This window comes from Paramisgurnus dabryanus, chromosome 11, assembly GCF_030506205.2.
Source record: "Paramisgurnus dabryanus chromosome 11, PD_genome_1.1, whole genome shotgun sequence".
Classification (NCBI taxonomy): Eukaryota; Metazoa; Chordata; class Actinopteri; order Cypriniformes; family Cobitidae; genus Paramisgurnus; species Paramisgurnus dabryanus.
Genome location: NC_133347.1, coordinates 20,923,463 through 20,947,765, shown reverse-complemented (window position 1 = coordinate 20,947,765; position 24,303 = coordinate 20,923,463). Strand labels below are relative to the sequence as shown.

General features: G+C 36.4%; 1 protein-coding gene across 3 annotated transcripts in view; it reads left to right on the top strand.

Annotated features, from left to right (window-relative positions):
• Nucleotides 1-1,476: 1,476 nt before the first annotated feature.
• slc23a2 (solute carrier family 23 member 2) overlaps nt 1,477-24,303 on the top strand; it is a 38,360-nt gene continuing 15,533 nt past the window's right edge. The window contains exons 1-6 of one of the 3 annotated variants that reach the window (XM_065247377.2): nt 1,477-1,788; nt 1,957-2,047; nt 14,479-14,703; nt 15,498-15,593; nt 18,058-18,174; nt 18,879-19,036. In XM_065247377.2, the coding sequence (XP_065103449.1) occupies nt 14,599-14,703; nt 15,498-15,593; nt 18,058-18,174; nt 18,879-19,036 (476 nt within the window). In that variant the 5' untranslated portion in view covers nt 1,477-1,788; nt 1,957-2,047; nt 14,479-14,598. Of the gene's footprint in view, nt 1,789-1,820; nt 2,048-14,478; nt 14,704-15,497; nt 15,594-18,057; nt 18,175-18,878; nt 19,037-24,303 lie in introns of those variants that run through there. The other 2 variants (XM_065247376.2, XM_065247375.1) reach the window with 2 other exon arrangements.

The following is a 24,303-nucleotide window of genomic DNA, read 5'->3' as shown; positions in this document are numbered from 1 at the left end:
TGCGCAACACTCCTGATTGACAACTAGGAGGACTAATAGTTTTGATGATCCACCCGGAAAAAGAAAATCCTCCGCAATACCTTTAGATCAATATTAAACATGATATCAAATACTAAACACTCTGACATTAAAAATAAAACATTTGATAACTTATACACATATTTCCAACATTACCACATCATCCACATAGCATTAACTAAATGGCTGTCACAATAACAGACAGTAAGAGAGCTACTGCATATGGCTTATTTTATAAGAATAAAAATCACTTTATTAGGGTAATTTATGTAACTGTTTATCAAGTGTTTATACACACATACTTGTTTACTTAGCTATCTAAAAATGAATAAGCCATAGCCTTCTATTGTTTTCATACCAGCCTATTAATATTGTATAATATTTATGTACTCTAAAGTTAGAAGATCAAATTTTTATATGTTAAACCATACAGAATAAAGCATATCTAAAAACAAGTACAACAAAAATGTGACTTAGGGAAACATTGTTAAACATATTCATTTATAAACCATTAGGGGGCAGTACAAATTCATGACTGAGTAAAACGTTAGTTACTTAAATGTTTAGAATTCATGTAAGATTTACTAATTATTATTATTTACTCAGTTAATAAAAACCTTAATGTAACAAAATAATTAATAAACAACAGTCAGCATTTGTTTTCGATGTCTTTAGCAAACATAAGCAAACAGGTCAAGAAGTTGACTCCATGTACAGGTGTCAGCTTTACTGTTTATACCAATGAAAACATTACACATTTACTACAGAAATTAGTTAGCAAGTTAATTTTGGTGATTTAGTATTTTAGATGTATCATTTAAAATTTAAATGATGGTAAATATTGAACTGGAAAGTTGTAGTTAAATGGCCGTAAAAATTCCATGTTCCTTATTTCCATTTGTTGAAAATTTCAAGTATTTGCCCAAATACCCCGAAACAGGTTTAGCTGCACTATACTTGAAGAATACGTGATGCTTTCCTGTGGTTCACACAACAAGTGCACCTTAGTTTATTATCTCGAATATATTGTGTATTTATGCTTGGACTAGTGTTTTACAACAAATTCAAAATATTTAATAACACAGTACATAAACACATTCCATATGTGACTTTATAAAATATAGGTCAGTTAAGTAATTTATGTTCCAGTGCTATGAACCACTAGGGTGCGCTGAAATGCGATATAAAAGGCCTTTAGTAAAATGCGCCATTTTTACTATGAAAGATACCCCATCGGAGGTAATGAGGGTTTTGTAAGATAGATAGACGGGTGTGGAGGTTGAGGCAACGACTATATAACACGATGGCGCAGTGCTGTTTTAAAAATGAATGGGGTTAAGGGCAACGCCCACCGGTCGCTCTGGCGAAGGAAGTCCCGCCTTCGAGTACAATGAGCCAATCGTGAACCGTTAAATACCAACTCTCTGGGGGAGGAGCAACAGGGAAGCTGTGCCTGCCAGCCTTTGTAGCTGGAGCATCTTGCTAACAAGTGTTATAAGAGCACAAGAGACTCAAATTAAGGTACATTCAGTGTAAGGTTTAACGCATGTTTTATTGCGATCTTAGCAATTGATTTTAGAAATATTTATTTCCCATTTAAGTAGATATGACTTTTTTAACGAAATCGGAGTCGTTGTAGCGAACGGGTTACTGGAAACACGGGGGCAGGTACGACACCGCCAAGATATGAGTGGAGTGTTGCGTCATCGCTTCTAAGTAATTCTATTGGCCGAGAGTCGTCGGAAGGGATGGACTTAAGCGCGTAGTGACGTAAGAGTTTGTTTTGAGCATGCGTTTAAATGCCACAGTGTCCCGTGTTCTCTCTCTCTCTTTCTCTCTCTCTGTGTTGGCTATATAACAGCAAAATCCCAACACTTGTTCTCTGCTCATCGTATATTACGAACTCTCGCTGAAAGTCTTTGTATTTGCTTTTAGCAGTGATAAAGGGCGCTTAGCAAAGCTAAGTTACCAGGAGACAAATCAAAGGGGGAAATTACAGAAAAGGAGATCGTTTGTTCTTCCTGGAAAGGTAAGTGATGAATTCCATTCATTAGACACGTGCTGTACATTTCATTTTATTAAGTGTATGTTACAATACGTTGTAGTCATAATATTAGACACAGTATTAGAAAATGTCCCACTCGCATCCTATCGGTACTCCTCCAGTTGAAAAAATACGATGTGCTAGTCAGAAATTTGACTGACTGATTTATTTCTTTATGTTGCACAATATAATATACACAGTAAAGACAGTGTTGTCACGCGATCACTTCACCCCAATAACGTGTATGTGGTAGACATTTAACATTAGAAGAATGAATGGCGTTCAAGCCCTATTGATCAGCCACTACTGTTGAGTTGAGAGGAATATAAGCTGAAACACGGCCTCTTTTTAAAGGAACACGTGCTCTCGGGGATTTGTTTTCTCGGTTATTTTGCCATAGTGTATCCATCAGTGTAAGGATGCTACCAATGTTGACACATTCCAGCTTGAGTTGACTAAACGGAGTCTTACTGTCTTTCAGTCTTTGAGAAACATATCAAGTGTTATAGGTGTTTATTAGTTTTTCTTATCTTAAGAAATGGGTAATGAAGCATGTGAGGAAGTTAATGTAAGCATTGCTGCTGATTCATGCCAACCTCACTGATGTCTGGCGTCATAAATGACTCATGAGATGCAACCTTGATGCATAGAGTAGTTGGAGATTATCTACAGAGATTTATGTGTTATGTAAGGATTAATGTAAAGGCAGCAGGTTGTTATTACAGAAATAAGGCTTATTTCGCAATAACAACCTGTTGCCTGTACATTATCCTGCTTATTACATGTGTATTACCTCATAGTTAAGGTAAGGAGCATTAAATGTTGATTTGAAATATCTTATCTACTAATAAACTTATACAGACCGTCTTCAAGGATAACCCATTTATTTTCGGTTTTAAGATAAGACACACTATTTGGTTGAATTATTTGTAAATCTAATGCCGGATGGATTTGTTATTAAAAGACATATTTATATTTCATTTTGTATAATATTTAACTGTACCTGTCAAAATGATTTGCCGCATCTGGGTTACCGTGTGTTATTCGTTTTAAGAGGTAGTTATCTGAAAAGAACGAACCTTGGAATGTTGCGACTGGCCAATCAGAATCAAGCATTTAGACCAGAGCTTCGATTTGGATTGCTCTTTAGATTTCTTCCAGCTATCTGGGGTTAAGAAGAGAACCAATGAATATAAAAACCAAATATTTTTCTTTGAACATGAAGTAGTGTAATTGTCCACATTTGTGTACAGCAGGTTCCAGTTAAACAGAATTTAGTATTATGGTGCAAACAACAAAAAAATGTGATGGGCACACCAGGTCTTAGGAGGTTAATAAATGAATTGATAGCACAGGGCTGTTGAATGGTTTATGGATTGGTTGAGAAATGTTTCATGGGTATGCATTACTTTTTGATAAACACACACCTGTCCTGTTAAATGTCTTCAAAAAACCTGTCGTAACTGTGGTATAAGCAGAATAATTGACCTCAGTCCTTTGAATTATTTGAAAATAATTCACACTCCACTTTGCGTCGTGCTGGATTACCCCTCATTGTCAATTTTTTTTTTTTTACATATTTGTTGGTTGAGTTTCAAAGCAAAGTGTCGGACTAACTAAATCAATTATGGCCTTTTTATTTTTCTAAAAACCTCTAGTCAAGCAGTCACTTGAGTGGTGGCTGAACTTGATGAGCTGAATTCCACCCAATAATCTCATTCATGAGTTATTCATATTGACTATACATAGAGTACAGAGCAAAAAATTATACTTCCTCAAGTTCCCCTTTGAACAAATCTTTTAAAAGTTTGCATTCTTCTTGGATTCCAGACAATAATCTTTAGTAAACAAGAAAAGTAACTAGTATGCAAGCTTAAAGACATTCAGAACAGTTTAGACTTAAAGATTCATAAAGATGAATTCATCCAAATCTGATTTTATTTGTTCAGATTTGTGCTTTGAGGTGTTCCTGTAGATTAGTTTGTGTTAGCAGTGCAGTGCTAAAGGTGGTGGGTTTGAATCCCGGGAAATACACATACTAATAGAAATGTATAGCTTTAATGCACTGGAAGAGATCTGCAGGATTCACTAATGTAAATATAAGTTTGTCCTCAAATGGCAGCATGGAGGAATTAAGTCTGGAGTTTGACATACAAAGCTTGTAGCACAGGCTGTTGGACCACAGGCGGCTGTTGTGGGTGGAATGCTTTGCTTAAACAAATAAGATGCTCAGTTTTGACTTGACTAAGTTTTGATTTAAGAAGGCGTCGGGAGTGAATTATCAAATTCATGCTAGTCAAAATCCCTTTAATTTGGTGCTTAAATTTTTATTTCGTAATTTGAAATTATCAATATGCGGATCTTCTTTTAAGGTAAATATATTATTGAGTTTAATAAAATTCTGTATTGCCATGCACTATATCATTAATGATGATATCAAGAAACGTGTTATCATCTGTTCTTTCTCTTATGGCGCTTTTCCATTGCATAGTACCCCACGGTTTGGTTTAGTTTGGGTCGGGTCAGCTTACTTTTGGGAGCTTTTCCATTGGGTGCAGTACGTGGTACCCGATCCTTTTTTTGTACCACCTCGGTTGGGGTTCCAAGCGACCCAAGCTGATACCAAACGTGACGCGAAAACACAGTAGATCACTGATTGGTCTGAGAGAATTGCACTACGCGTCATCGCTATAATGTAAAGATTAGCTTTACCTTTAGTGCTAGCTTGCGCTCGAGCAAACATGTTGTCATCTGTGCTCTGCTATAAGTTCCCAAACTCCCTTTTAGCGATGAAAAAGGGGCAACATACCAGTTTTTTTCCAAACTTGCAGTTTGTGGCGGAACATTCGCGATGAGCACGTCAGTATTATATGCTTAAACGCAACTTTAATGAGGCTCAGCGGAGTGCGTCAACTACTGACGCCACGGGTGTTTGAACAGAAACTGTCATGTGAGACAGAGGTAACGTTAGTGATAAACGCGATCAGCAAACATCTATTTGTGGTGGCAAATTTTAATTTTGTGGCGGACTGAGAAATAAATAAACGGGAATTTACAACAACGCTCTACCTTGTAAGATGTCACCGCAGTAGGCAGTGCAAATATAACGAAACGCCTATAATCCCTCCCACTGCGAAGTGATACCAAACTCGATGGAAAAGCTAACCACGCCAAAGTGAGGTGAGCTGACCCGACCCAAACTAAATTAAACCGTGGGGTACTATGCAATGGAAAAGCGCCATTAGTGCAAATCAGCATTTGTCAGCAGAAGTCTATGTTCTTATTGATGAGTGAAGAAATTGCCAATTAACTCTATTGATTTTTCACCCCCATAACTAAGTTACTGGAGAACAACGTAATAAAAGCTTGGAACAAACCAGCAGGCTATGGTCACAAAACACAGACTCTAGTCTCAGCCTTCATTAAAAACAAATTAACATGAACTAAAATAAAGAAATGCTGTAGATGTATTTTTCAATGTTTGTAACTTATTTTGTTACCTAATTTAGCAAATAGAACTTTATTGTAATAAGTTCCCAAAAATTTGTTAATTACACTTATTGGGCACTGATTAAGGTGTGTGTGTGTGTGTGTGTGTGTGTGTGTGTATGTGTGTTACTTGATCCTTTCAGTTAACTAACCTTCCATTATAGGGCTTGTGTAATCGGTTACCTCCTGTAATGCAAAACGTAAGGGCATAAAATTTTGATTGCACCTTCCTGTTGTGTCATTGTGGACTCATCATAATTGAGTGTTATTCGTTCTCTCCTCTTTTCAGCTTGTACAGTTGAGTTTTATCTCCCGTAAGCCTTTGACGTCTCATTCTGTAAGACATTTCAGGTTAGGCTCAATCATGTTAGACACAGATTTGGTCACTTTATGTGACTTTAGTGCTGGCGTGTTGATTATACACATACCTGTGTTTAACTATTACTGCAAACAATCAGTTTTTTATGTAATGTTTTTTTCTATAATATGTAGAGAAGAGTTTAATGCTTGATGTAAGGTTTTGACATAAAGTAGAAAATCCATGGTCAATATACATGACCTCATGTTTGCAGGTGCTTGATGGTGCCACTCTTACACAGAATGTACACATGGTGGTTTGATCAGCTGTGACTGTTGGGCAATATAAATCAATAACCCTTCCTCTCAGCCAGTGTCATGAAGTTTAAACATGACCACCACCTTCCAAAATTTCTTTATGAATCTTTATAAATTCAGTTTTATTTCTGCTGTCTTCCCCACATTTTAAAAAAAAACACAGACTCATGAGTTGGATTATTATTTCAAGTAACTAAAACTGTCAATTTTGGATATTACTGAGTTTGAGTATACAGTTCTTGTACTAAATAAATGTTTGTTACAAGAATCAACTTCACAGATCTGATTCAGTGGTCCTGAAGCGATCTCTTGTACTAAAGTTAGTTCTCACCCAACACCTTTTACTAGGCCACATCTCCTGAGATATCTTTAAATGACCCTTGTGTTATAATAAATCTTATGCAGTCTGTGTAAGGGATGCCATTAAATCCTCAGACATCTGCTGACGGTTGCTCTTCAGATTACCAGCTTATTCAATTCCCTCCTTCCTTTGGGGTCTCTGTTGAACTGATGTAAATCCAAGAGCCCCTGTGGATGTGTTCATTTAATTCATCCTTCATTTAGATGTATAGGCATCCAGCTGAGGTGAGCTGTGATGAAGTAAAGCCCTTTGTGGTACCCAGTGCAGTGGTCCTCTGATATTGGGCCCCTACATTGTTACACTATTGTCTCTTATCTCGGGTCACCACAGAGGGGGATAATGAAACGGCATATTTGGGAGAAATAGGTGGTATGGAAGAATGTGTTGTCATGGGTATGGAAAGGTCAGTTTCTTAGGGGGAAGCCAAGAATGTAGTTTAAGTGAAAATAAAAATGATGAGTCAGGGAAGTCACTTTATTTAGAATGATCAGAGCAAAGTTTTTAAATGGCAAATTTCGTGTATATGTGAATGATGAGTATGGGCATTTGGAGGGAGTTGGCGTTTGAAGTCCAATTTTTGGAGACTCTAGAATTATTGGGCACTAAAGTTTATATTATTTGTTGAAATTTACTTGCTTACATCATTCAAACATTTTAAGTGTAGCTTTAGTGTACAAATACATTTTGAGGCCACTGTTTGTGAAAACATTTGCCAAAAGCTGAAAAAACTGTGGGCTGTGGTGTAACGTATCAGCAACAACAGCCCTTTTTTAAACAACGGCTAAAAATCAGTCCTATGCGTGTGTTTCCCCTTTAACCTCCTAAGACATATTCCATTTAATATTCCAGTATAAAATCCATTCATGCCATCCTTTACAAATATAATACATATATTAATGCATATATAATATAATTCATTTAATTATATAATCTTTTAGATTCATTTAGATTCAATTATGTCATATAATGTCTGGAGGGCCCTGGAACGAAATGTTAAGTGATTGGAAGGTGACTCCCAGAAATTAATGTTTTATAAACTTTACCAATGCATCAAATCTAGCTTGGTTCTGATTTATCGCTTATTTTACAATCACTTTGCGGAAAGAGATAAGTTAATGTCAGCTTTTTTCTTGCATTTAGAAATGTTTGCAGGAATTGTAAAACGAGCAAATATGTGAACCTTAACTGTAGTTTTTATTACAATCATGCATTCACACACACACACACACACACACACACACACACACACACACACTTCCTGTCTTCCATCATTTCCCCTGAGCATGTGCACGTATGAGCCCATATTATGAGACTTTGGAATAGACTTTACATAAATTGACAAAGTAGGTGAAAAAAGTGATCATTTATTTTACAAAGGTATAGTGTAAATTGCTCATTACAATTCACTTGACCAAAAGTAATACTTTTTTTCTATTAGTTACTAAGTTTGACATGTAAATGTCATGACATTTAAAAATATATATATACTTAATCACCTTTAAAACCTGCATCTTCAGCATTATCTGACAGTAAAGGTCACTGCTGGAGACAATTATTATTATTATGATATATGATTGTTTTTAGCTGTTTTTTTTTACAAATGTTAATTTGCCAAAAAAAATTTCAGACATCTGTTCTTTTAAATGTTATTTTCAATGTCATCTTCTCCAGATCTCCCTCAGTGGCCTTCACCGCTAACAGTCTGCCTGGCAGATGTTATGTTCCGGCTGTCAGTGACTTAAGCTCTTAAGGCAGAAATAAGCTCTTTATGTTTTGTCTATATATGCATTAGTAGAGGTTGAGTGTCTAGGTTTAAGCATTTAAACATCATAGACTATAATTATGAGATGATGAGATCATTCAGGGTGACCAAAATGAAACGGGCGATACAGACGCTGTCGCCAGTGTGGCAGCAGATCAATACACTTCACATAGAGAAAAGACAGAACGGCAGTTTTTTGGAAAAAGATACTTTCCTAAATGTAAAAAAAGGAAACTTACAAGTATGTGAGTTCCCTGGGATCAAACCCAACACCTTTGAGCAACGTGTACACTAACGCTTATGGGTTTGTTGCGGTAGTTTTGTTTCAATCATAATAGTTTCTCAGTGAGATGATAATCTCTGGGTTTAAGGTGTCTGTTTTGAGGGTAAAGGTTGATAGTTAAATAAATATTTGTGAGGTTCAGATTTTTTCCATATCTCCAGGCTGTCTTCTTTTCTTTCACGGTCAGAGTGGACACTTTATCCTTGTGTGAGTTGCAGACATATTCGTTGTTCAGATACTGAAATATAATCAAATCTTTTTGCTTCGGAGTTTTAAAATCAGGAGTAAATCTGCCTAAAGGATTCCATGCATAATGTTCTCATAAATCCATAAAATGAAGTTTTAATGGTATCTTAAGTTATTACCCTCTGAAATGTGCAAGATTGTGTAAGACATTGTCCCAAATCAAGGACAGCAGTCAGTCAGTGTTTAGTGTATGAAGGTCCCCAAATGACTGACGAGGGTTCACTCCTTGTCACTCGTTGCACGGAGCGGTCATCCAGTCTCTTTGGTAGAGAGAGAGAGAGACAAGGAAAACAAACAAGCATGCAAATGTGAATTATCGCGGCCTAAAAAAATGATCGAGCTCATTTTATTTACCGTGCGATTAATCGATTTATCGTTTATCGCGACAGGCCTAGTCCCCAATAAGGATCAACAAAAAGACATTCATATCACGTGATATGCAGTGTGTGAACATTTATTTGTCCTATTCTTATTACATCATGCCTAGACGCTTTTTGTGTTATCAAGATTTCAATATAGAAAACTCAAATGAAATGGCTCATAATAGAGTTTTGGCTACAAATCTATCTCCTAAATTTCTTTGTTTCTGTCTCATTCTCATCTTCCTACCTCTTTTTTGTCTCTTTCAGTTCCTTCATCTGTCTATTCCTCTTTTTCCCCAGAATACCTGTTACTCCTCCCCCACAGATGCTTCGGGTAAGATTTGTTGAGAGTAATGTGTGAACTATGTACTTATTCCCTGTGCCCAGCAGCCCTTAACCACCTTTAGAAATAATAAAAAATATAGATGGTATCAGCTTAGGTACTCAGTGAACCTAGTCTGTAAACTTCAGATAAGAATCTGATTAGGACACTGGCACTGGCAACACTGCAATGTCTAAGGGAGAGTTTAAATGGCCTTTTAGCTGTTTTGTTAATGCAAAGTTGTTTCAAAGATGTTGTGCAAGAGTCTTAGGCCATGCTGTTACAATTAGATTTGTTATTTTTTCTAATGGTATAATGACAGAAAAACATCATTTCTAATTCAAATCTAATGACTTCAGGACTAAAAAAAGTTTAATATGTGCTTCGTGCCAAGAGAGGTCACACTAAATACTGGCTTTTGCCAAAAGAAGCCATTTTGTAAAATCATTAGTGAAAATTACTGCAAAGATTTGGATTATTTTCTAACTTATGCTGCACACACACCAGAAGCGAATTTAACTATTTGCACGAGTAGATTACAAACAAGTCAATGCAAAGATGCGAATAGACGTGAGTTCGCGTTTGGCGATGTGAAGGAAGGATGCAAATTGGGTGGTGCAGTTGCAGTGAACACACACTATTCGCCTCAGACACATCTTTCTTGCTAGTTATGTTGGCTTGAGAAAGCCAACATACTGTTGTTGCACTTAAACTTATTATTATTCCCTCTTCTTTTCTTCTGAGACTAAAATTTCTAACTCTAACTCGTCCTAGAGCTTTCAAGCTACAGCCATCAAACTTTGGACAGACTTTCGGTCTGATCTGACGAGGTGTGCTATATCTTTTCTAACTGATGGGACCTTCCGAATTCCTAAACGGGGCGCTGAAACACCCCAAAATTTCCATTGACTTAACATTGAGACAAACTTTGACGGGTCAAAGCTGCGAGTGAGAAACTTGTAGAAACTTGTGGCTTACCACATTTAAGGAGGCTGACAGGCTGTGTAAGAACATACCTCACAATGGGGTGTAAGCTGTACCCCTGGGGTGTAAGAGGCCCCCAAAATTTCCCATTGACTTATAATGGGGCAGGAAACATGCCCATAAAAGGGAATAAAAGCGTCCCAGATGGAATATCTTCACTTTAGAGGGTCTTAGAGACATGGGGGTGGGCTCATTTTACTCAAGCATCCAATCAGTCTCTTAGGATCACCCCAGAGCTATTAAGCCACGCCCCTAGCAACAATTTTGGGTACCCTAGCAACATCTCCCATAGACTACCATTATAAAAAGCCCAGATGGATATCTTTGCACCAGAGTGTCATAGAGACATAGGGGTGGGCTCATTTTACTCAGGCATCCAATCAGTCTCTTAGGATTCTTATTGAGGTTTTAAGCCACGCCCCTAGCAACAAAATATGAAGACCCTAGCAACATAATAAACAAAGCCTTATATCTCTGGATCTGAACATCGTAGAGACACAGGGGTTGGACCGTTTTTCTTGTGGTTTGACGTGTAATCATTATGGGATGCCAATTTTCTCCCTAGCAACCAAACTTAGTACCCTAGCAACGGAATAAACAAAGCCTTATATCTCCGCTTCAGAACATCATAGAGACACGGGGGTTGGACCGTTTTACTTGTGGCTTGAAGTGTGATCATTATGGGATGCCAATTTTCTCCCTAGCAACCAAACTTAGTACCCTAGCAACGGAATAAACAAAGCCTTATATCTCCGCATCAGAACATTGTAGAGACACGGGGGTTGGACCGTTTTACTTGTGGCTTGAAGGGTGATCATTATGGGATGCCAATTTTCTCCCTAGCAACCAAACTTAGTACCCTAGCAACGGAATAAACAAAGCCTTATATCTCCGCATCAGAACATTGTAGAGACACGGGGGTTGGACCGTTTTACTTGTGGCTTGAAGGGTGATCATTATGGGATGCCAATTTTCTCCCTAGCAACCAAACTTAGTACCCTAGCAACGGAATAAACAAAGCCTTATATCTCCGCATCAGAACATTGTAGAGACACGGGGGTTGGACCGTTTTACTTGTGGCTTGAAGGGTGATCATTATGGGATGCCAATTTTCTCCCTAGCAACCAAACTTAGTACCCTAGCAACGCAATAAATGTTAGCTTCATGCTAGCTTCCTGCTAATAATGCTAGCTTCATGCTAGCTTCATGTTAATCATGCTAACATCATGCTAGCTTCATGCTAATCATGCTAACTTCATGCTAGCTTCATGCTAATTATGCTAACTTCATGCTAGCTTCATGCTAATCATGCTAACATCATGCTAGCTTCATGCTTATCATGCTAGCATCATGCTAGCTTCATGCTAATCATGTTAGCATCATGCTAGCTTCATGCTAATCATGCTAGCTTCATGCTAGCTTCATGCTAATCATGCTAACATCATGCTAGCTTCATGCTAATCATGCTAGCATCATGCTAGCTTCATGCTAATCAGGCTAGCATCATGCTAGCTTCATGCTAATCAGGCTAGCATCATACTAGCTTCATGCTAATCATGCTAGCTTCATGCTAATCATGCTAGCTTCATGCTAATCATGCTAGCATTATGCTAGCTTCATGCTAATCATGCTAGCATCATGCTAGCTTCATGCTTATCATGCTAGCATCATGCTAGCTTCATGCTAATCATGCTAGCATCATGCTAGCTTCATGCTAATCATGCTAATATCATGCTAGCTTCATGGTAAATCATGCTAGCATCATGCTAGCTTCATGCTAATCATGCTAACATCATGCTAGCTTCATGGTAAATCATGCTACCTTCATACTTAAACATACTAACAGCCAGATAGCCTACTAAACTAAACTTATGTCAAACCGTTTTAAACGTTCAGGCTACGCTTTCTCAAGCCAACATAAAGTTTGTCTTCAAACTTTACTATCTAGTTAAAAATAGTCAACTTTAGCGGAAAGAAAGTTTAATCCTGCGAGGAATGCGATGCTTCGCATTTGGTGTGTGCAAAGCAATTGTTTTTATTACAGTGTGTTTTATAATTCAACTACAATTGTAGAATTAACGCTTTTATTTATTATAAAATGTTTGTCAAATCCATAAATGAAAATCTTTTTATAAATATTTGTGTGCGGGTGGTGTGGCTTTTGCTTTGACAGCATTTACTTAAGCTGGACTACAAAACTCAGTGACCTGATGATTCATTCATTTTATCCCAGCAAGAATGTTTCAAAGAATCAATAAAATCTGACCCTTTGTACAGTGGAGTGAATGTGTTTGGAGATGTGTGTACATTTACGATTTTTCAGTATTTTACCATTTCAAAAATTCCAAATATTTAAGATTTGAAATGACAACCTCCCCACTTTTACTCTGGTCTCTGACTTTTGCACTGTATTGTATGTTGATGAATTGATCTTAAGTAATGTAAGAGTTAAGCACATCATATGGGATGCTGGTGAAGTCGGATTTTGTGGACACACACGGCTGATAGATACCAGACAGATGTGATTGCCCTGTAGTTCAAGGGTGCACAGACGAGATGGGCGGTAGTGGGAGGGACACAGCTGTTGTTGGTGTGCTTACATGTCTAACCAACATCATTAGTCAGGAAAGGTGCTGGCTCAAGGCCACAACAAAAGTAAACAGGACATGACGGTTTCCAAAATAAACAACATCCTCTGATAATGTATACTGACCTTCCCTTCCCTCTCTCTCTCTCTTAAATCACTGCCTCTCTTTTGCATGTTTCCATTCTACAGTTCCATGACTTTCCAACCTTGCTGTTAATCTTTGCTTATCCCCTCTTTCTTCTGTCCTTCAAATTTTTTAAACTGTTTTACTTATTTGTGTCCCATATAAGTAGAACTATACAATAATTCCAATTTTTTTATTGTAATGGGCATCTTCAGAAACTAGGGCTGTCAAAAGATGCAAAATAAAAGTTTGTGTTTGCATAATATATGTGTGTGTGTGTGTGTGTGTGTGTGTGTGTGTGTGTGTGTGTGTGTGTGTGTGTGTGTGTGTGTGTGTGTGTGTGTGTGTGTGTGTCAAAATAAAAGTTTGTGTTTGCATAATATATTTGGGTGTGTGTGTGTGTGTGTGTGTGTGTGTGTGTGTATATATATATTTTTTTTATGTATATAATTTGTATTTAATATAAAATATTTAAAAATCATTAAAGTAAGAAACATTAATATTTATGTATTTACATAAATACACGGATATGTGTGTATTTACATATACAAAATAATTGCACATAGTGCAATTATTATGTAAAAACAAACACACATATTATGTAAAAACAAACTTTTATTTTGTATGTGATTAATCTTTTGACAGTCCTATCAGAAACATCAAGGGGTTGAAATAGATTTTACACCTTTTTCCCTAAAAGATATTATGTGTGTTGAGTGTTGACTGCATGATGTCAAAACTCATTGCAACTCAGTATTCTTGTCCGCTGTAAAAAACACAAAAAAAAACTTGTTAGACGTAATAGTAATGAAAATTAATACAAAATCTTTTCTGTGTTTCATAAAGCGTATTACTTGAAACTATGGGAAAGTTTAATAATTACAAAATGTATTTGGATGACCTGTTTCTTTAAAACACATAATGTGTGTATTATACATGTGCTGTAATAAATGTTATCAAATCAACATATATTTTATGTTCCTTTTCACTTAAATTAGTTTAAACAATTTCAATTAGTTTTTCTAAGTTGTGTCAACTGTGATAAGTCAAAACTTTAAAAAGTAGGTTGAATTGACTTGCATAATTAAGTTGTTTAAACTTCATGCTGTATTTTTTACCAGTGTAGTAAAAACTTTCATTTTTCTTTCTCAAATACAGACTGAACTATATAGATTTTTTTTTTATTTGGCTGAGACTATATTAAGTGTTAAATTATTGCTTTTGTTATAGACTCAGTGATTTTGGCCTAAAGATTCCCATTTCTGTGTTATTTCACCTCAGATGATGAGCTGGCTATTCATTCAGTGGTGCATGAAAGAGTGCTGACGGGTCGAGGCGCAGCGTTTCTACCAGAGGGAGTAGAAAAGCAGGACAGAAGAAGAGAAAGAGGAGTGGGGAGGAATGGGTGTTGGTAAAAACACCACCTCCAAATCGATGGACTCCACCGCAGAGCTTGCCAAATATGATGAGGAGACCAAACATAGTGCAAATTTCTACCCCATCCCAGTAAGTGTGTAATCAGTCAGAAAACAATGCATTCAAACCTGTCATTACCTTCACTCTGCATGACATCAAATACGTCTGTGTCTAAAGCATGTGTGCATTGCCATTTAAAATAAGTGCCATTTAAAATGCAAAAAAATTTTTTTAAGCTCAATTATATGTGAACATTTTATGAACCAGACCTATGTTAGCACATACGAGCAATACAAACATTAGTTTCTTCCTTCACATCTTTTCACCAGTGTCGAAAGGGTAGTTTGATGTGTATACCATGGTTTGACTGATTACCACATCCATAAACTCATAATAGTCTTTACATCGTTCTATATGTCTAAAGTGTCTGTTATATTCTGACTGATATGATGTCTTGTTAGAAAGCTGTCAGTACAGATATGACAAATCCTGGTTTCAGTAAACTATTCGTAAATTAAGAATTCTGTGGTCCTTTTTATTATGTCAGCATGACCCTGAAATTTGAACGTGTCCTGCTGGAGTAGGTTCAGTAGGTCTGGTCAGCACATGGGTCGAATGTCTTAAGGTCGTGTGGCAAAATTATTCGCTTGACACTGAATCTCTGGCATTTAAATCTGGCACAGAGAACCAAACCAAATTTAATGTGCTGTAGGCATTTCTTCTCATGATGTGACCCCTTGCGTTTCGTTTGCTTTTTTAATGGTGACACTGGCATCCGCTTTAACCCTTTCGTTACATGATTGCAATAGCACTATCAGTTTCCCATCTTTTATTTCTTGATGGATGTTCATTGCTCAATGGTCACATGTCTGTGCGTTTGACAGGTGGTTAATGGGGTTGTCCAAACGCCTGGAGACCAAGACACCGAAGACACAAAACTCATGGCCATTTACACCAAAGACAGCCAGACTGAGGACAAGGTGAGATTTCACTATCGTCTCCTGCTGAACGTATGCTGTCATTTTGAAACTTGAATTTTTGGGAGGCATCAAGTCAGTTTTCCTAACAGTTCAGTTCCTTGAAATTTTGATTGGTTTTGATTTGAGCGACCTCTTCCTAAAACCACACCTTTTTGCATTCTTGTAGCTCCATTGCAATTTCATTGACACTTTCTTCACTGATCAGATCAGACATTGCACACGAGTCACGAGAAATCCTGAAAGTTGACTCTATTCTGGGTAGAACATACTTGCTTTTTCATACTGTGGCAACCAAGGCTATAGAAAGATTTACTTCCTCTTGAGTCAGCATCTGTTTTCAGAAGTGTATTTTTTAAGTCATTACTCATCCTGCAAGGTTTGTGAGGTCACAGTTAAAAAGAAATCTACCTCTTTAGTCACATAATTCATCTTTTTCCTTTTCAGTTTTAGCATGGAATTGCCATTTCTTCATAACCATAAGTAATTTATGCCATAGGTTTCAGTTATATAGCACCAGGAGTTACATCTGGGTATGCACTAGGAGTTTGTTATGGTCTCATGATATTATCATACTTTTAAGCCTGTCTCATTCTACAGCTGGGTATTGTGGCATAGAGCTCAGATGCAAAACCCTCCAAGTGCGTCCGACATTTGCTGGGCTTCGCAAAAAAATAAACAAGGCACGCATGGAAAATGGAGACAGGACTGCATGTAGTCAAGATGGGGCAAGTTAATTTATTAGCAGTACAGCTTTTAATTACCAAACTGAATGCTGTCTGTGCGCAGAAGAAGGAATGCAGCCTTTTTGATGCAGGCACTAGCAGCAAGGGCATTAATATGACGTCGAACTCCATACATGGAAAAGAGAAAACTCCAGCGGAAACAGCTGGACGGTCAGTCACGTTAGCTTAATGTTTGCTACGTCAGAATTTATTAGGTAAATGCGTTTACATCTCCCATTATTCACATTAACACTTTTTCGCATAAATCAAAAAAACACCTCAGGCGAGCATACAAATGTTTGCAAATTAAGGAATTTTTATTCGAAATTTGTCGTTTCCACCACTCGTTTTTTTTAATGCGATACTTCAAAAAAGTGTGCATAAAATCATTGTGATGGAAACATGGCTAATGACTCCTAATGGATTCGGCCAACAATAAAGTATTTCTGTATGGCCTGAGGCTGGAATTAAGCACATTTTATGCAGAGTATTTGCTGAACTTCTAATACATGCCGAAAGCATTTAGTCAATTTTCGGAGGTGGTGTTTACAGGCTTTCGCATCTGAGCTCCTCATTTCCACATTTATAATTTTTTATTTTATTATAATTTAGATTTTGCTGTAAATAATAAATTAGGCATGTTATACACCTTACACTTGGTCTCAGGTGTCTCTTGTGTTTTTCCCAAATCAATTTTCTCTATTATCTAGAGAATCTATTATCTATTTTCTCTTCCTGATTTTAACTTCCTGATATTAAGTTTTTTTTGTTTGTTTGTTTATCACACCCTCTCTATTAACTTTTGTAGCTTTATCAAGCATCACTCAGTCTGCATGCAGGACCCATGATAGTTTTAATGTGGGCTTTATTCATACGGTTCCTCAGTCATTATGACTCTGCACTTTTTTCTCACAGAGAGAACAGGATAACAACCTGTATAGTTTCCTCTCAGGTTTCAATGCTGATGCAACACTTGGATTTTCTTTTTATCTCTCTAGTACTATTTTTCTGCTATTGTTTAGAACTTCTGTAATCTAGACTAAGGTTGAGTGCAAACAACATAAAAGAACATATCAAGAGAATTAATGTAGCGTGTGACCGGTGGAGTAGAATGACTTGACTTGACTTGTTTTGTTCTTTTATACTTCACTTGTCTACACAAACTGTGAGAGTATATTTACATGTATGTAAATATTGTTGGCATATGTTTTATGAAAAGCGCTTACACTTTAAAAAGTTTATTCAACTTAGAATGTTACTTAAGTTTCACAAAAAAATTTAGGTGTTACCAATTGAAGTGTTTTTTTATTTGATCCAACTTTTTACAGTGTAATGTATATACAAGCATTACTTTTTACCTGTTATGCATTCCTGTGAATTGAGCATTCGGCACCATGCTCCTCCCAAACTGTGATTTGTTATTTTAAACATTGATGTAGCAAAATGTTTATAAAAGTCTTCATTTCATATATATTGCAATTGTACTGTATCTTGCATTATGTTTAAAAGATTTCAGCTGTTAAATTTTTCATCATCATTTTTACATTTTCTGTCCATTTTTAAAAATTAATTGATCCAAAATGAAATAGTTGCATTTAGAGGCACTGATTTGCTGCTGATGTTTTATCATTGTGCACACGCTGATGCTGTTTATAGTATACAGCTTCTCTTGAGTCCAGATCTGTTACTATAGGAACTGTCCAGAGTCTGACTCCCATGTTTCCTGTGCTTCTCTGCTTCAGTGCTCCATATCAGAGACGATTGATAGTGCAGACAACATCGACGCCAGGAGAATGGAAATGATATACACCATAGAGGACACACCTCCATGGTACCTGTGTGTGTTCCTGGGTTTACAGGTACTACTAAATGTATAGCCACACACATGCTGTGTTATTTACCTGTTCATGTAAAAAGTGAGGTACACCATACAGTTATTTTATATATCAGCCTATACAGTAGTATCTCAAGAATTTATAGCAATGCTTTTTAAGAACTTTGTCAGTCTTATGTGATTGTTAACACTACAGTTTTTTCCACCTTATATTTTTTTTCATCGCGTTTTCCACAATTTTGCATTGTTGCAAAGCAGCTTTTAAGTAAATCATATTGTTAAATGAAAAAAAAACAAGCTTATATACAATATATAAATATACAGTATAGACAATACATACTATTGTTGTGATTTTTTTCTTTAGATGTGCATTAGTAATATTAACAGTACAAATAATTGTCTGTAGGATTTTAATCAGACAATATATTCATAGTACTGTAACTGTTAGGCACATATATACTCACTGCACAAATTGTTGTAAGTCTCACAACAAAGATTTAAGACTTCAAAGGACAGTTTCCCAGACAGGGCTTAAGTCTAGTACCAGAATATCCATGTTTGAGCCCTCTTAACTGAAAACACCATGCACTGACAAATCTTAAAATACATAAGTGCTATTGTTTATCTCAAGATGCTCACAAGTAATGTTTTTGTAAAACTTGACATCACAGATACAAGTTTTCCACTTCCAGAAAACACAAAGAATTTTTTTTTATTATTTCTCCTCAGCACTATTTAACATGCTTCAGTGGGACTATTGCTGTGCCATTCTTGTTGGCTGAAGCCATGTGTGTGGGATATGACCAGTGGGCCACCAGTCAGCTGATTGGCACCATTTTCTTTTGTGTGGGCATTACCACCCTGCTGCAAACCACCCTCGGGTGCCGGTAAGTGTGTGTGTGTGTACTGTGACCCATCAGGTATACATAGCAATCCAGAAAATGTATATATTTGACTAAACCACAAGACTATACTGTAAGCTTGATTTAACTTCTCAAGAATACAAAAATTATACTGCGTTGATATTTCATTTGTATTTTATACTTGTATATCAGTATGATTGTAGTTTTGGTTTGAAACTCCACTTTTTGTCTGTGTCTCTTTCTGTGACATTTAGCACAATGTCCATCTTAAATTTTCCATCTGCATTTAAGACCACCAGACCGCTTTATCTGCTAAAGATAAGATGATAATATCTAAAACATAGCTCGACACAAGACAGACATCAGAATGAATCATAACGCTTTAATATGAACAGTGTAGTGATTATCAGATCTGAATGCTTGCTCACAATGGCAGAGCGTTAGTAACACGTTGTAATATACGCATGACGTTTGCGTCACTCTTTTTTTTGGGTGAGGTGGGCAAGTTAGAACAAGGATACAAACATTATGATATTGCTGTAAAAGAAAAGCAATTGATGCAAGAGGTGTCAGTTTGTGGTCAGGCAGGATTTGGTTTTTAGGGGTTTGGTGTGATCTCATGATGTAATCGTAAATTATGCCTGTCCCAGTCTAAAGCTGGCTGTTATTTTTTCCTCTACATGCATGATTAGATAAGCAGGGCATGTTTTACATCCTACGCATGTTTCAAATCTTAACAACCCGTTGTTAACCTGATACCAGGTGTCTCCTTCCACAGCTGTTTACTAACAAATCAATTTTCTCATCCTCTTTTTAAAATGTATTTTCTTTTTCGTTGTATCATACTTTTCAGTTTCTCACTTTCTGGTGATCTTGTTCCTTATAATCTTACTGTCTCGCTCTCTTTTTATATATGGTATCTTTCTCGGTTCCTGTTTTTCTCATTGTAATTCTGCTGGCTTTATCATAGCACCAGTACAGCCACATTTTCTCCTTGTGACCACTTTCCTCAAACGACCCATCAACCTTGATTCTTCTCATGCATGTTTTTCTTCATCTCAGTGACTCTCAGCCCACAAGAAATCAAATTTTTCTTAAAAATGTGGAAGAGAAAATGATAAGGGGATTTCAAAGTTTCTTGCCGTGCGAGAGCTGCTTTCGTTGGAACAAAATCAAGCTCTCCGTTGGTCGTGTAACAGGAGCTCTGATGAATATGGGTCACTTCAGTCTTAGCTGTCTGTCAGTCTTTGTGTTTATTACACATTTTGACTGAGAGATTTAATAAGATTTAGGCAAAAAGTGATTTGACCCTTATATAGGGTAGCTTCACTATGTGAATGTGAAAAAGGGAACCAGGAGCGTGACAAAAATGCCACGACACATTCAAATTATCTGCATAGTCAAGTGCCAGTCACTGGATACAGACTATAGTGACCTTAAAGGGATAGTTCACTTTAAAATGAAAATTCATTTACTCATCCTCATGTTGTTCTTAATCTGTATGAATTTCTTTTTTCTGATGAACACAAAAGAAGATATTTTGAGAAATGATGGTAAACACACAGCAGTAAGTGACCATAGACTTCCATAGTAGGAATAAAAAAATATGATGGAATTTAATGGGTACTGTCAACTGTGTGTTTACCATCATTTATCAAAACATTTTCTTAGTCATTTATCACAATACTCCCAAAATGTTTTTTTCCTACTATGGAAGTCTATGGTCACTTACTGTTGTGTGTTTACCATCATTTCTCAAAATATCTTCTTTTGTGTTCATCAGAGACAAAAAATTCATACAGGTTTAGAACAACATGAGGATGAGTAACTTTAAAGTTACTTGGTATAAATGTACTTTGGAAAGTGCATTTTAAGCTTAGTGACTCTATCATAACCATATCTACATAATAAGAGTTCTCACAAGAAATATGATGCAGTCTGTTTGTTTGAGCTGTCATTATATGTCTGCGATGAAAAGAATAACAAATATTTATTTTTCTGATTATCGAACCACTGTATATTCTGACACCAGATGGACCAGCTGTCAGTGGACCAATAGCAGCCTGGTCCTTATGTGGCCTTGCCACGTACTTTGATTTGATTTGAATAAGGATTGAGTGATTTTGATAACACAGGCCCTCTTACAAAATAACCAGTGCGTCAGTCTCTTATCTACAGACCTTGGGTTCAAGTTTATGCCTTATCCACATGTACCGTACTTATTTTCTAAAAGCACTAATGAAAAGAATTCAGGAACGGTTATTTCCATCATTTTGTGTGTGTGGTATCACTGCTTTATCAGTTCACTTTTAATGTGATGTTGCAATAAAGCACATGATGGAAAATGCTAATGAGGAAGCTCACGGTGATGGCGTTGACAAAACTTAAGTAAATTCAAAGACAGGTCTCATGATGGAGATTGTGGGATTCTGGGAAGGTCTAATAATAGACAAACCATTGTCATAATGTTTGGTAATTTTCTCTTTCAGACATGTCTGTTCTTCATCTTCCATTCTCTTTTTTTTGGCATGCTTTCTGCATCAGATACCCATCTGATGCAATCTATCTCATATGATCCTCTGTTTTGACGTCACTGCTTGTGGCACATGTTGTCTCCAGGGAAACGTGAATGAATAAAGGAAATGATAAAGATTAGAGTGGAAAGCACATGACGAGAGCTGCCGTGTGCCTGTGTGTGTGCATGTGTTCTGTCTACCTGTATTTATGAATCACCAGGATGTTTGTGTGCCTAACACTTTGTGTGTATGTATGTGGTCGGCCAGCTTTGTGGAAATGATAAAGTGATATAAGAGACCTGAAATTAAACGTGTATTATATTACCAGATATAAACATTCCCAATATACAAGTTGTTCTGACCCTTGGTTCCAACTTGCAGATATGAATGAATAGAGACCTTTTAAACATAATATGTGCCCTTGTGTAGTCTTATGCCTGCATGTTCTTTTGAAAGTTACTATTCTTATTCCTTGGCAAATGAACATTTAATTGATAGTTCAGCAAAAATGTTAAAATGGTTTGGTTATATGATTTAGTCACCCTTAAGCAATCCGAGATACATGCTGTTTGTCCATCATCTTTTAGACTAATAAAATTGTTGAAATATTTTAGAAAATGCCCTGGCTTTTCCGAGCTTTATAACCGTAGAAAGCAAAGTCCATGAAATTTCAAGGCCAAAAAAGTGCATTCTTTCTTCACAGCTCCAAGGGGTTAATAAAGACTCAAATCTGAGTGCAATCGATGTGATTTTGTAAGAAAAAAAACATATTTGAAACTTTATATAAACTATAATAGTGAACCTTTCATAGAAGTTGTCTTTTAACCAATACCCGTTCTTGTCTTATGCCAACTTTGTTTAACTTTTTGGATTAACTTCAAATGTTGACTAGCATTTATCAGCTAGCGTCCAGGATTCTTAAGTGTTTTATTCTTTAATGAGCTACTTTATTTATTTGGAATTAAGGAAATATTGAGAAAAGGGAATGAGGGATAATTTGAAAATCAAGGTCCTTTTTTTGTTTGTATGTAAGTGGTCTTTATTCATGTGAATAGACTTTAAAGTGTCTTAAAAGTGTGTGTGTGTGGGTGGAGACATCTAGTGACCAAAGTTGTGTACGACCAATTAATGAGAATTTCAATGAACTGGTTCAACAACTTATTACTCATGTGGTAGCATGTTATTATTTATATTACCTTTACACATTTGGCAGACATTTTATCTAAAGCAACTTACATTGCATTACAAAAGGTATACATTTATAAGCATGTGTGTGTGTTCCCGGGGTTTAAACCCACAAATGTTAAGGTGGTGCTCTACAGCTAAGCTACATTTAATTGTTGTTCAAGAATGACTTTCCCAACAAAACACTAGTACTAACTACGTGGAGACTTAATATGGGTTAGGTTCAGCATTGGTAGTAAGTAGTTAGTAATTACATAGTACTGTGTAGACCTGTTCTACATGTATATACTATTACATATTTAGTTGCTATATAGTTAGTAGAGTTATTTTGGGTAACACTTTACAATAAGTTTGTATTAGTAAACATTAGTAAATGCATAAACTAACTTGAACAAACAATAAACACTATAGTTCTTCAACATGTATGTATTTATGTTAACTAATTTCCCCGGCAGCATTTATTATGATTTTCACAAAAGTTTAATGCCTTCCAGAAATTGTTGTTCTTTAAATATATAAACATAAAACCATTTCATCCTACCTTCATTTGTTCTGTTTTATCTCCTCTCAAATATGGGTAGGTTTATTAAAAAATACCAAATTTTGAGCAAAAAGCTTAGATGATTGCATTTTTGTTAAGGACTTTTGAAAGAGATCAGATTCAGTGCGATCCCCAACACATACACAGCGTTTGAACTTTTTTCCCTAAGGGAATACTTCCGCATTTTATAAGTTGGGTAACAGGGCCACCTGGTGGATAAAAGCGGAAATACGGATTGCTGGAAAAACTTGTCATTGGCAGGGAGGCGTGTGGTGTGCATGATCTCTGAAAGCCAATGTTGACATTTGAAATCACCTAAACAAACACACCCATACCCCAAAAGAATCTGGACCAATAGACCCGCCCCCGCACATACGTAACCCAGGCATCGATGTTGGTTATTAGACATGCCCCTTACTGCTGATTGGCTACAAGTGTGTTTTGGTACTCGGCCCGACTCCTTTTTCCGAAGTGTTTTTCAAAAATCATGCACCCCGCCTTTAACTAATATTAACTCTTTCCCTGCCATTGACGAGTTAATGTCAATACAGTTATTCATGTTAGTTCATGGTGCATTAACTAATGTTAACCGATAAAACACTTTATTTAATGTATTAGTAAATAATGAAATTAACATGAACTAAGATTAATAAATGCTAGAAGTATTATTTTATGTTAGCTAATGCATTGACAAATTGTTACAACATAACATTTACATTTACATTACATTAACAAATACAACCTTATTGTAAAGTGTTAACGTTGTTTGTTATTTCTTTAACACAAGTCTATTAGTAAGGTATAATGCATTTCAGATAAACCTGCATCTACAGTAATCGTGTCAAACCAAAATAGACAGTAGTGGATCACTACCAGGCTTGTATGTTGATAGACGGCCTCTTGCATTTTAGTAGGTAGGATTAAATACAATGTGGATCAGACTTGATGCCATCTAGTCAAACATCAGTCTATGTTAGATCTTACATTGCCAGATAATTGTTTTATAAAGCAATTTACAGACATTTAAAAAAAATAATTTCAGCCGAAAA